The 11,933-nt window shown below is 42.7% G+C and overlaps 2 protein-coding genes and 1 non-coding gene across 5 annotated transcripts; 2 read left to right on the top strand and 1 right to left on the bottom strand.

The window, feature by feature from the left end:
* Window positions 1–1,419: 1,419 nt before the first annotated feature.
* Window positions 1,420–1,501, top strand: trnas-cga (transfer RNA serine (anticodon CGA)). The gene has a single exon. It is a non-coding gene; the product is annotated as a tRNA-Ser (tRNA).
* Window positions 1,502–2,815: 1,314 nt separating this feature from the next.
* On the top strand, window positions 2,816–5,994 carry nabp1a (nucleic acid binding protein 1a). The gene is made up of 6 exons (XM_030786518.1): window positions 2,816–3,325; window positions 3,656–3,794; window positions 4,161–4,232; window positions 4,916–5,000; window positions 5,326–5,389; window positions 5,795–5,994. Exons 1-6 carry the CDS (start codon window positions 3,232–3,234, stop codon window positions 5,992–5,994), a joined length of 654 nt encoding a protein of 217 aa, XP_030642378.1. The 5' UTR covers window positions 2,816–3,231.
* A 1,954-nt stretch (window positions 5,995–7,948) lies between these two features.
* Window positions 7,949–11,595, bottom strand: ftcdnl1 (formiminotransferase cyclodeaminase N-terminal like 1). Of its 3 annotated transcripts, none has more exons than XM_030787078.1 (7): window positions 11,425–11,595; window positions 11,098–11,231; window positions 10,733–10,847; window positions 10,350–10,445; window positions 9,796–9,951; window positions 9,320–9,508; window positions 7,949–9,130 (listed from the first exon to the last, which is right to left on the bottom strand). In XM_030787078.1, exons 3-7 carry the CDS (start codon window positions 10,845–10,847, stop codon window positions 8,691–8,693), a joined length of 996 nt encoding a protein of 331 aa, XP_030642938.1. In that variant the 5' UTR covers window positions 11,098–11,231; window positions 11,425–11,595; the 3' UTR covers window positions 7,949–8,690. The 3 variants fall into 3 exon arrangements, with proteins under 3 accessions (XP_030642938.1, XP_030642939.1, XP_030642937.1); XM_030787079.1 differs by having other exon boundaries at window positions 11,098–11,123; window positions 11,425–11,523; XM_030787077.1 differs by lacking the exon at window positions 11,098–11,231.
* Window positions 11,596–11,933: the final 338 nt, after the last annotated feature.

Raw genomic sequence — 11,933 nt, 5'->3', positions numbered from 1 at the left:
GAGGAGCCGGGTTTCACGTGTATCCCAGGCCTGCTTTCACACAATACCTAATAGCCTCCCTAGTCTCTGCACCTGTAATTGGCGAAGAGGTGTAACACAACATCACATGATGCTCTGATTTGGGCATGAGTACAGCCGGAGGTTAGACAGCCTGCCTTTACCTTACAGTGGATTACTGTAAGTAAAAGTGTAGTTCCATGTGGACTGAACACTGAATGTGGGTTTTACTGCTTTGTGACCCAGGTGTTCCAATGCTGCTTTGTCAAAGTGACACCGCATCGTAAGAGTTACCATTTTTGCCTTAGCAAAAACAGTATCATGGGTTCCATGAATAACACTACAGATTTCTTCTCCTTAAGCAGGAATATCAGTTTTGCATTTGTTTACAAAAAAAAACATTCAGTCGAGTAATGGGATCTACCTGAATAAGAAATAAAGACAGAAAAACATCTTAAAAAGATGACATTACACCTACTGGACAAAAATGAGCAGTGTTCCGTAGCCGATTTCTACTGAGAGAAGGGCACAGTCAGTCCATACCGAACCATGTTACATAGCCTCTTTGCAAAAATTAGAAGTTACGATTTGGCAGGACGTCTGTTCGAGCACGGAGTAACAGAAGAATCCGGTTACTTTTTAGTGATTAACCGACAACGGCGTAAACAGGAGGTACCTCCTCAAGGATCGATCCGACACAAGGTTATCAGCACCATTGTGCTTTGTGACAGGGGGTCAGTGCTAAGTCTGTACGGAAAGTTTCAGATACAACTAAGCAATACAAGTTATGCAACAGCGTAGTGAAATTATAATTTTTTAAAGCTGAAAAAAGAAACGTCGTGTTTGGTCAGTGGTGCTTTCGAAAGAAGCGTGGCCATTTCGAAGACTAAAAAACTTTTTAAAAGGTGAATCTGACGATAATGTAAATTTAAAATTTGAGGAGGCTTTTCAATAACCTATAACCTATATATCTTTTATTAAGATAATGATTTTTTAAATTATTTCTTTTACTGGTGTTATCATACGCCGAAAAACGTATGGGTTAGTTGTCTCACTAGGAACGTGTCTCCATCTTGTGGTATCCCTATATGCACAGTTTCTCTCCCTCTTCACGTATTTACAAAAATAAAAGTGCGCTCCGCTCGGCTGATGTGTTCTATGTTTCTTTTCTATGTTTTCCTCTCAAAAATTATAATTATTGATGACTTTTGCCATATTTTGCGGTGCATATGCTAATGACACAAATACTGCAGCGTTACAAGAACAGTTCGGTTTCATTTTTAAAACCTATCAAATTTAATAATTACGAGAGGGTCGGGTTTCGATAGTTTAACTAGAGCAAATCGGTGTTGCTCTGTTAAACCTACTTGATATCGTGTAACAATACAGTTAGTACATGTTGTACTAGGATTTGTGAACGTAGTCACGGTGGCCGAGAGGTTAAGGCGTTGGACTCGAAATCCAATGGGGTTTCCCCGCACAGGTTCGAATCCTGTTCGTGACGACTTTCCCTTTTCATTCGTGTAACTATCGTCGTGGTCGAAAAAACACACCGAACATACATAAGAAGAAAGAAATCTGGCCAAAGTTAGCGTTCATATCATCAAGAATGTGCGCCCCTGCTCTGAAATTACTTTTTGAGTAACCAGACTGTGGTCCTAATAAAACAACACGACCATTCAAACACTTACGCAATATGTGGGAAAAATTGGCATCACAAATTGTGCATATTGTGTACATGTTACAGGATCAATACAAGGTCATTTTGCTGGAGAGTTGATAAATGGCCTGCCGTGTAATTCTAGCACAAGATAAGGCATCGTGCGTCAAAAGTTGCCGGCATACCGATGGAAATATTTTGGCACATGCTATCAAGTCATATTATACAACATCGGCATTGGAACAGGGAAATGGTGTTTGCTGTTTCATTTCCATGTGGACACATTCTTCGTTGTGCCCAATCAGATGTAGAGCCCATTGTAATGTGATCATGGTAAGCACCATCAGTAAGGCTTGGTGATACCGTCGTACTTTGCATTTATCTTGGACAATGATTATGTAAAAAGATAGATTATCGAATCCCACAGTGAATTAACATGACCTGTCTGTCAATAAATCTTACACAGGAAGATATGTATGCTTTTAACAATTTTGAGCCTTCTTCATAAAGCCCTCCCAGTAACCCCCATTTCTGACACCATCATGGAATGTTCTGACATATTTAAACGCTTTAAAACACGTTTGCGAAGATCAGAACCATTGTTAGTTGAAAAGGCGAGAGAAGTGCAGAAGCAGTGTAGTTTGCGGAATACGAATTGACTATGGCGACAAGATGATAATACCTTACAAATATTGGAATAATTAGTATGGTTTCAAAACCATTTAAACGGCCATTGAAAACTGCTTCGGTAGATCATCACTCTAGACTTCGATAAACCAAACAAAACTTAGCTTTATCTCGTTGTCATTATAGGCGTTGAAAAAATCCCACACTTCGTCGATTTAGGACATAGCTACAACCAAGCTTCAAGATAATCTGTGCCGTATGATAAAGAAATTTAACTTATTACGTTGATCTAGCAGCGGAAACGAAATCAATGCTCTTGTAACACTCTTTGGTGACTGTACAAGCTCACCATTGTTTTAAACGAGCTTCTCCGACTCACTATTACAAGACGTAGTCACAGAATAATGGAACTGTCGGCCGGAAAACGTATATTTTAGCTTATAAAATCGGAAATAAGTTCGCTAAAAAACACAAACATAACATCGCTCCAACAGTACCCTAAAGCTTCGATTAATTTGGAAGAGTGAACCTAACTGCGACGTTTTCTAAAACCAGCTGAAAAGCTACGTCTGAAACTTGGTGTTATTTTAGCCGGTAATAGTAGCCAGCTAGCTGATCATTCGAAAAGTACGATTTCTCTTATTGTGGAGGGGAAGATTCACTCTTTTCTTACAATACTAGCACGTTAGTGTAGTAAACCACTAAACCTTACAAGAAACACATACGATTAAACATTTTCAAGGAAAACCTCGCAGATTAATTCCAGGCAAACTATCTGGCCTATAGTTTAACAGAAGCTGAGTCCCGATAGTGTTACATAGCATAGATTGCCTGCTGATTAGAACTTATTCATGTCTGCTAGCTAGCTCGCTAGCTAAACCGAATGCTGCTTTGTGTTGCACTAGCCTTAAGCTAGCCCGCCTAGCTTTACCACTGTTGTCTTAGAAATGTCGAACATCCCCAACGAAGCTGTCGTCTTGCTTAAAGACGTCAAACCAGGATCGAAAAATCTAAATATCGTCTTTATTGTTTTGGAAATAGGTAAGTTATTAAAGGCAGTCGCACTGTCCCTCATGACAATGTACCACGCTTCTCTTAAAGGGGCAGAGACAGTCTTGATTGGTGTGCAAGTGTTTAATTTCATTTCATTTTATTATTTCGCTGACTTGTTTTAAGTGAATTCAGTGGGAATATTTAAATATTCATGTTTCTGTTCTTCGGTAGCTATGTTTTGTAACTCAGCAAAGACTCGTTTTAACCTTGTTAGCTTTGTGGTGTCTAAAAAAAAAAAAAAAGTTTGATCAGGTAATTTTCATACGGATGAGGGATACTGTGGGGTGGGGGTTTAACTTTGTCCTCCCGGTGTAACAGGTCGCGTGACCAAGACAAAGGATGGCCACGAAGTGCGCTCGTGCAAAGTGGCGGACAAGAGCGGCAGCATCGCCATCTCGGTGTGGGATGAGCTGGGCAGCCTCATCCAACCTGGAGACATCATTCGCCTAACAAGAGGGTAAGCTCCCCTCTCACCCACTGTGTTCAGCATTGCCAGCTAAACAAACGCATCCTTACGCAGCTTTTGGCTGTTAATTTCAAGTTCATGGTGGCAGTGCATATATCTTTTTCTCTGAGAGCACATCACTCTCCAGTACTAAACCTCATTAGTTGTTGGGCTTTTTTGTTTTATTTTGAGGGGTTTTTTTTGGAGCACTCGTCATCAAATTAAATCCCTAATTTTGTCATGTTACGTTCCCAAGGCAAAATGAAACATTGGTGTTTTGACAGTTTTCAGTCAAGTTGCCTTTTTTCTGTCTGTTGGTGATTTAATGAAATGTTAAGTTTGACATTTAAACACACACTCTGGTTTCTGTTCCATTAGCTATGCCTCTATTTGGAAGGGCTGCTTGACCCTCTACACTGGAAGAGGTGGAGACTTACAGAAGATTGGAGAGTGAGTATTACCTTGTTAAAGGTCACTTGGGTCACGGATGAGGTAACTAGGTTTATGTGAACGCTCTGCTTTTCCTCTTCCCGTGACTGATGCTTTTTGCTACTTACATTTGCTGATGCACTGGCTGTGTCTGCATTTCTGTAATGATTCATTGATGAAGTCATGCACTAAGGTGTCTTTGCTGCCTGCGTAGCCATATTTACCTAAAGTTTTATGGGACAACGTGACCTGTTAGATGACTAAAATGAACTCAAATAGCCACATCTGTGGAGAACCTGTGTCTCCTTTAAGAGCTGTAATGCCCTCCTGACATGAGGGGTCTTTTGGCTTTTGCTTCAAATGTTTACTCACCCAAATGTATGTGTGTTTTGTTGTTGTTTTTTGGGGTTTTTTGTAAACTGTAACCTTTGGCAGAGGTTTCACTGGAAAGATGGCAACATCCTGTAATTGCTTAATCATGTTTGATGATTATACGCAACAAATGTGGATGGGTGTCGCCCAGACCAAGCATTTAGTAATTCACAGGGCTACAGAGATTTTAACACAATTCTTGATTAAGATATGTGTAAATGTGGTAATGGATTCATAACGACCAAGCGCAGTTTAAGGGTGTGTTTTGAAACAAGTTTGAGTTTGTGCTCAGGAAACACCGGTCCTCTGTAACGTGTGCCACATCCTTTTAGGTTCTGCATGGTGTACTCGGAGGTACCAAACTTCAGTGAACCAAATCCAGAGCTTTTAGCCCAGGCTAACATGCAGAATAAGACGGTGAGTAACCATGGGGTTTTTTTTTTGGGGGGGGGGGGTGACCTTTCTCATCTACTAACTGCCTCTTTTAAAGACATAGAGACATATGAGTAAACCCTTACAATACTGTGAGCTTTACATTTTGTTGGGATGAGGGCAGAAATGAAAGAGGTTGATGAAGGTGTGAACGGTTAAGAGGAAGCAGCTGTCTGAGTCAGTTTTCTTTTTTGGTTTTTACACCAGAAGCAGTCAGCTGGTCAAAATGGTGGCTGTTCAGAATTGTCAAAACAAAATGGTTGCTGTTTGTGAGAGCTAAATCAAAATGTCTGATTTGTCTCCTCGACAGGGTAAAGGAGAGCAGCGTGGCAATTCTCCTCCCAATCAGAATTCGGGTACACCAGCACAAACAGGTAAGTGAACAGGGCAGAGAGAATGACCTGGAGTCTTGCTTTGAAATGATTGTCTTATCAGATAGTGATCTCCCATGTTATGTAATGCGCTTTGGTGTGGCATCTGGCGTTAGACTTTTACAAATGGATGCTCCTTTAAGTTTGATTATGATGTCAATTGTGGACTAGTCCCTCTCACATTTATGATTTGTAATACCTTGTAAAGAAAGGCTAGAATGCAAAATTTTCCTGGATTGAATGTCATCTGTCAAGGTCATTGTAGGCTAATGCGTGTTTGCTCGTTATTCCAGTCAATTACAGTTAGGGATCTGTTTTCGAGAAGTCTTGGGACTTTGAGCTGGTGTTTTCGACTGTGTTGGAAAACTTAGCCTTACATGTGTGTGTGTTTTTATTTTGTTCTCACAGGAAACGGTGCCATGCAGACATACTCCAATAGCACTGCCCCCGTGCCTCGTGATCCCAACTTCGGGGGTCCAGGCAGAACCAACGGCCGTGTCCCTGGCAACGGACAACCCCCTTTGACTGTGGGAGGGCCTCCTGCCCCTCCTAAACCCTCAGTCACCATCAGTAATGGCAGGGACCCTCGCCGAGCCTCTAAGAGATGAAACTGCCCCCCCCCCCCCCCCCCCCTTCCCTGGTTCATCTTCCCTCATCACTCCAGTTCCTAATCACCCTCCCATATTTAAAAGGAAAAAAAAAATTGAGTGTCATGCCTCTGCCCTCCACAAACTCTCATCAGTAGAACGGATACCTGTCAATCACACTGCAGTACAGTATATGAAGTCATTCATTTCAGTTTGCTACGGTTTCTCCATGAATACTTGACCGTTGAAAAACTTAAGCGGCCCTCTCTCCTTACCCGTCAGTTCCAGTGCCAGTGCTCTTTCTGCCTACTCTGTGCCCCCCCCCCCCCCCCCCCCCCCCAAAAAATGTGTTGGCTGAAACTATCCACCCTACTTGAACACTTGACGCACTTTCTTTTAATTTATAGTGAACACGCATTACTGTCGATTGAATTCAGGAACGGAAAACTGCTGTTGCAAAGAGAGGGGGGGGCGGAACTTTGGAAGTGATTCTCGCCTTCTTCCTGGCCCCCTTCCTCCCTTTGCCTTGGCCAAAATAATGTCTCAGAAGTGACTGTGTGAAAGGAAAGGTGATAGTTTGATTTTGACGAGTAGGTTTATTTAATTAGGAATAAAATCAGATTTGGGGAAAAAAAAAAAGAAGTTGTGGGGTAAATATAACCCTGTGGTCTCCATATGTGTTTTATTACTCTTGTCATACACGATCATGAAAATAAAATCAAACTTTAGATCCAGGGCTTGTCCCAGACATCGGTAACTGTGGAATAATGGCTTTACTTTGGTTACTAAGCCAGAATGAAGCGCCTCACTGAAGACAGCTTTAGCTTAAGACTGTCAACAGGGGGCGCTCAGAGACTGCAAGATGCTCTCCTCAGTCCACATCTCACAGCTTTATGCAGACAGCTAGATGTGTGGGGAGTTTTTTTTTTTCTTTTTCTTTTTTTCTCTTTCAAATGGTTTTCAAGCGATGCATATAATTGGCAAATGCCTGCAACCTTTACTGTTCTACACATACATACATGACAGGTTAGCTCTTTAATAGAACACACATCACTTGCCACCTTCTGGAAGTTTCATAAATTTCCCTGTAGTTAACTGGGAACCACCACTGGCAAGTATGCATGTCCCCCACTGGCAGTCCGCTCCCACTACGGCCTTTGTGAAGTCATTTCAAACGCATTCAACCACTGGGTTCTTATGAACACACATTCAGCTCTCAAGGGATCATGCTCCATGTCCCAGTGTCTTAAATATATCATATAAAATCATACCCTTTAATACAGGAGAGAGGGGGAAAAAAAAAAAGATTTGGGCAAATTAGAGGATAACTCACTTTAAGGCTGGTGATATATAGTTACAATGTGGGAAACTGTCCTTTTAAAAAGTACTTCACTATGAAGTCTAGTAATCAATCATAAACTTCATCAGTGCTATATAAAGGGAGCGAATGTTTCCATCAAAATACAAGATGGCAGTTTCATTAGCCGCAAAGTCCAAAGCATACATTACGTCAGCGTGCTTCACTGGGATCGTTATAATTTCAGCAAGTTGTTTCATCCTAAAGGAATTCCGAATCTGGTATCCCTGTTATTTTTCCCCATATGTCCTAAACCACTCAACTGCCATTTTGTAGTCCTGCTCAATCTCACGTGGACAGTGTAACGTCTCAGAAGTCACTGCTCGGTCATACAACAGCAACAAGCAACTGATTTAAATATCCATCCCTGTCAAACACTTCAAAAAAAAAAAGGCAAGAAATACAATATAACTCTAAAGAAAATGTGTATGTGAATTCCCCTCTCCTGGATTTCATATGGGACAGAAGTAACAGTTTTGTGCCAGTGGTAACGGAGAACATTGGAGGTCTAAGGTGGAAAATCCCTGAGGACCTGAGGTGGCCAGCTGACGAAGCTGATAGGGCGAAGTGGTTTTGGTGATTGTGATTAAATGAGACAGGACATCTGAGGGATTTAAAGAAAGGTGTCTTTTATTTAAGCAGACCTTTTATGAAATATATATTAGTGTTGCAAATGAGCTGGTCCATGACTAAGCAAGCCACATATTTTGTCCAGGGAGACTGCATGCCATAAGCTTTCCAGCCACAGAAGTGCTGTTTGTCGTGCTGACAAACAATTTCACTGTTATTTCAATTCAATAAATGAATCACTCATTTTTAAAGACCAGTGATCAATAATGAATATTTTTAAATTGACTGTCGCTGCTTTGCTTCCATTTCTCCATAGAAATTGTCCCTGGATTTCACATTGACATGTTTTTATTAAATCATTTCACAAATCCTAATATGAATCCCCATGCTGAACGGAAGGCAAAGGAGGAATTTCTGCTGGGCCCTTTTGTATTGCTGTGCACTGCACTGCACACATACTGAGGGGATCTCTTTTTAAGTTCCCTCTTGGTTACCAGCAGTGGTTCTGCCTGTGCACAGAGTGGACAGTTGCTTTAACTCAGGGTGCTGAGGTCCTCCCGACCACCACTATAGCTGGATCTGTTTTTGTGAAACTACGTCAGCAAGTACCCATTAGGATCACCAACTCAGGCAAATTACACAGTTCTGTTAAATCTGGTAACTTCATTTCCATTCCATTTAAACATTCAGCGATTGGTATCAAGTTTCCCCTCATCCAGTAAATCAACAGTGTGGGAGCAACACTGTAAAATAAAGTGTTAGCAGAGATTTTCCAGAGAGACAGGAATGATCACATGAAAACTTTGTGCTGCTGCTTCCAGAACTCCCCGATACCCAGCGCCAGCGCTCGCTCTGCCAGTCTGCGGCATTCGAGTGGGGTGAAGCCCACCAGGGCCGTGCCCTTGGTGCCGACGCCGTTACGCCCGGCCAGCTCCGCCACTCGTGCCGTGATGAGCGAGGCCGGGGCGTGGCAGAAGCGTCGGCCTGCGATGCTGAAGGTCGGCCACCGTGCGGCGCTGTCCGCAAAACTAGCCGGGGGTTCACCCTGCACGCTCTCCACGTTGCAGGCGATCTCCACGGCGCCTTCGTGAGGTAGGGCGAGCACCTGTACCCCCGGGAGACCTCCAGGACTGGACTCCCGGAGAGCTGCGGCGACGCCCCGGCCCACGGTTATGTCCTCGGTGTCTATGGTCACGTTACAGTTCATCACATAGGGGCTGGCACCAACGCCTATTGGGAGGGAGAGAGGAAAACTCGTTGGCTTGCTCTTGATGAGAAAATGACAAGAGCGCCACCTTACGAGACACGTGATTTACTTCACATAGCAAGTTTTATGCTCTTCACTTCACGTTCAAGATATATTTAAACCACAGATCATGATCTTGATCAACAGACAATTGCAGAGATTTGCTGATTAACCTGTGAGGCCATATCGTCTTATTGGATGTGACCCGACGTCTGGTTTTATGGCTGAAATGTCCAGATCCTTCCGGAACCAGCCTACCTCCTTCCTCCTCTGAGCCAGCCCACGGTGCCGGGGGGAGTCTGCCCAGCCGAAGAAAAAAGCGCTGGTTCCAACCACACGCTGAGTCAAATCATAGGCCAACGCTATAGAAGACAAGGGCATGAGTCAGAAAAAAACATCTAACAGGACAGTATGTTAAATTTTCTTATATGCCAGCTCGACAGGAAATACAATTTAAATGGAATACAAGCAAATTGTATTCAAATGCAGTGATACACCTTTGAAAATTTACATGCCGTATATATATACGTTGCACCAGACATTGCATTTATGAAAAGTGGCACACCTAACCGACAAAACATCTGACAATACCCAACAGTTGGCAAACATCACCACAGCAATATTATGTAACCATGGCGATATGACCAACCTTGAGCTTCTCGCCCACAGTCCTCCAGACCCACATCCTCTCCGAGAGGATAGAGTGGCACCAGGTCCACAGCACCCATACACGGATGTACTCCAGCGTGTGCTGTCATATCGATCAGAGCACACGCCCGCTCACACGCTGACAGAACCGCTTCCCCTGCAACGGTCAAAGACAGGAGACAGACTGTGATATGCGCCACAGTGGAAAAGTCGCAGTCTCAAGGGTAGGCATTGTTTAGATTGTCCGGTCAAAACAGGCTCTGAACTAAGACTGAGTTCAATCCACAAATGTGCAAATGTTAAAGGAAAAGAACGGAGAACTTTACAAGGTTTTTTTTTCAGTTTTATCTTAAAACTGATGGTCAAACTGAGAGCTTCTTCCAACTTTCTTTTTTGAAAGAGGTTTCAAAAACTATGCCTTCATATAGATTCTGTGTGGCTAAATAGAACAAGGTGGATTTCCTTCAATGCAATCTGAAATTCAAAATCATTGCATTTATCACCAATAAATTACAAGAAAAAGGAGGGTCAGGAAAAAAAGTCGATAGGACTCACGTATAAGGTCAATGCTTGCGACTATAGTGATGACAGAACGGTTGTAGTCGAAATCATTAAAGATGTTTAGAACTGTGGAGCCCTCTCGTCTGGTCCCTGAGGTCAGGGTGGAGAGAACAGAGAAAATGCAAAGCAAATTTTGGGAAAGCTTAAAAACATTGTTTATGCTCTGGGCATAGCAAGGTATTCTTACAGACAACAGATAAAATCGGTCGTATGTGCTCTGTTAACAGTATGGTGTGTATGCAAATGATAACTAGGAAACTCAAGGCTCTATAGAACTTCATCGACGTCAGTATGTGTTTGTGTAGGCGCTGTGGAGCAAAATCCTAGCATCTCCACCTACTGATCTAGACCTTTCCATGGTTTGATTGTTGCCTCACCATTTCCATCTGTAATGGCAGCCCGGGCCACGGTCTCGACCAAGTCTTTCCTGCGGGCCTCAGAGATGTTCAGGAGACAGGCAACCAAACGCCGACCCAGGGCAGGAGTAGCCATCTTTCGGTACACAGACAGATATTATGGCAGTTTAGTCACAGGTCTGTTAATATATTTGTTTAGCATTAACAGGACAACGGATTCCGATATCGTCAAGGTTAATGAACTTAGCTGAGAAAACCCGATAATACAGGCCAAAAGTTGTGTGTGTGCTAAATCAGTTTCCAGTTCCATCCTGAGCACTACATGCAGTTGGATAGCTGAGTTTTCAGTTTATCTGAACGTCCGAACTCGAAAACAGTGCCCTTACCTCAGGACGTGCTTCTGTGTTAGGGGCTTATGGAAAACATCACCAGTCACAACACTTAACTATGGTCATTTTTTATCTCTCATGGGTACAGAAATTTCGAAGTGCAGGCGCAAACAGTGCTAGGCAACCTTGAACTAGGTTACGAAAATGGAAAAGTCCAAAGATTGCAAAACCAAGTCAGCAGATTACAAGCAAACTAATGCAAAAGTAGAGCAAACACTGTGGCTTCATATATATATATATATATATATATATACATATATATGCCAACCTCATATGAAGCACAGACTTTTAAACGTGCACGATACAGAAAGACACTTAAAGTACCATTTCTCATGCTTTCAGTCCCTGTCCACAGTATGTCACAACTGAGTAGTGCTAAAAGCCAAATATGCGTTCCAACTCCTGGTGGATATTCCTTGTCCTTTTACAACTCAGTTAAGAAACTTAAAGGTATGTAAAGTATCACTTAAATGTTAAGCACGGTAACGCCACATACGGGTTTTGTACTGTTATCACTGGCAATGGAGCTTGAGACGTGTTTCGCATCTACGGTAGGGACACGCCCTTCGCTAAGTTCCCTGTGCTGTTATTGGTCGGTGCCTGCTAACCCGGAGTTCCGGTTCATGCTAAGATTCTGCAGTGAAAAAACGAACCATAACAGATTCGTCAAATTGGATTTCTTAGGATCTAAATTCTGTTGTGAAAATAACAACTATCGCGGTGTAGAGCACTGTACGTTTCGTCTCAGCACTTCCATTCCTGCCGAGGACCAAACTGACAGCCGACTAACGAGAACCGACCAATCATAGCGCAGGGGACTTGGCGGGGCGTGT

The sequence above is a fragment of the Chanos chanos genome, chromosome 10 (assembly GCF_902362185.1).
Source record: "Chanos chanos chromosome 10, fChaCha1.1, whole genome shotgun sequence".
Classification (NCBI taxonomy): domain Eukaryota; kingdom Metazoa; phylum Chordata; class Actinopteri; order Gonorynchiformes; family Chanidae; genus Chanos; species Chanos chanos.
This window is presented reverse-complemented; position numbering and strand designations above follow the sequence as displayed.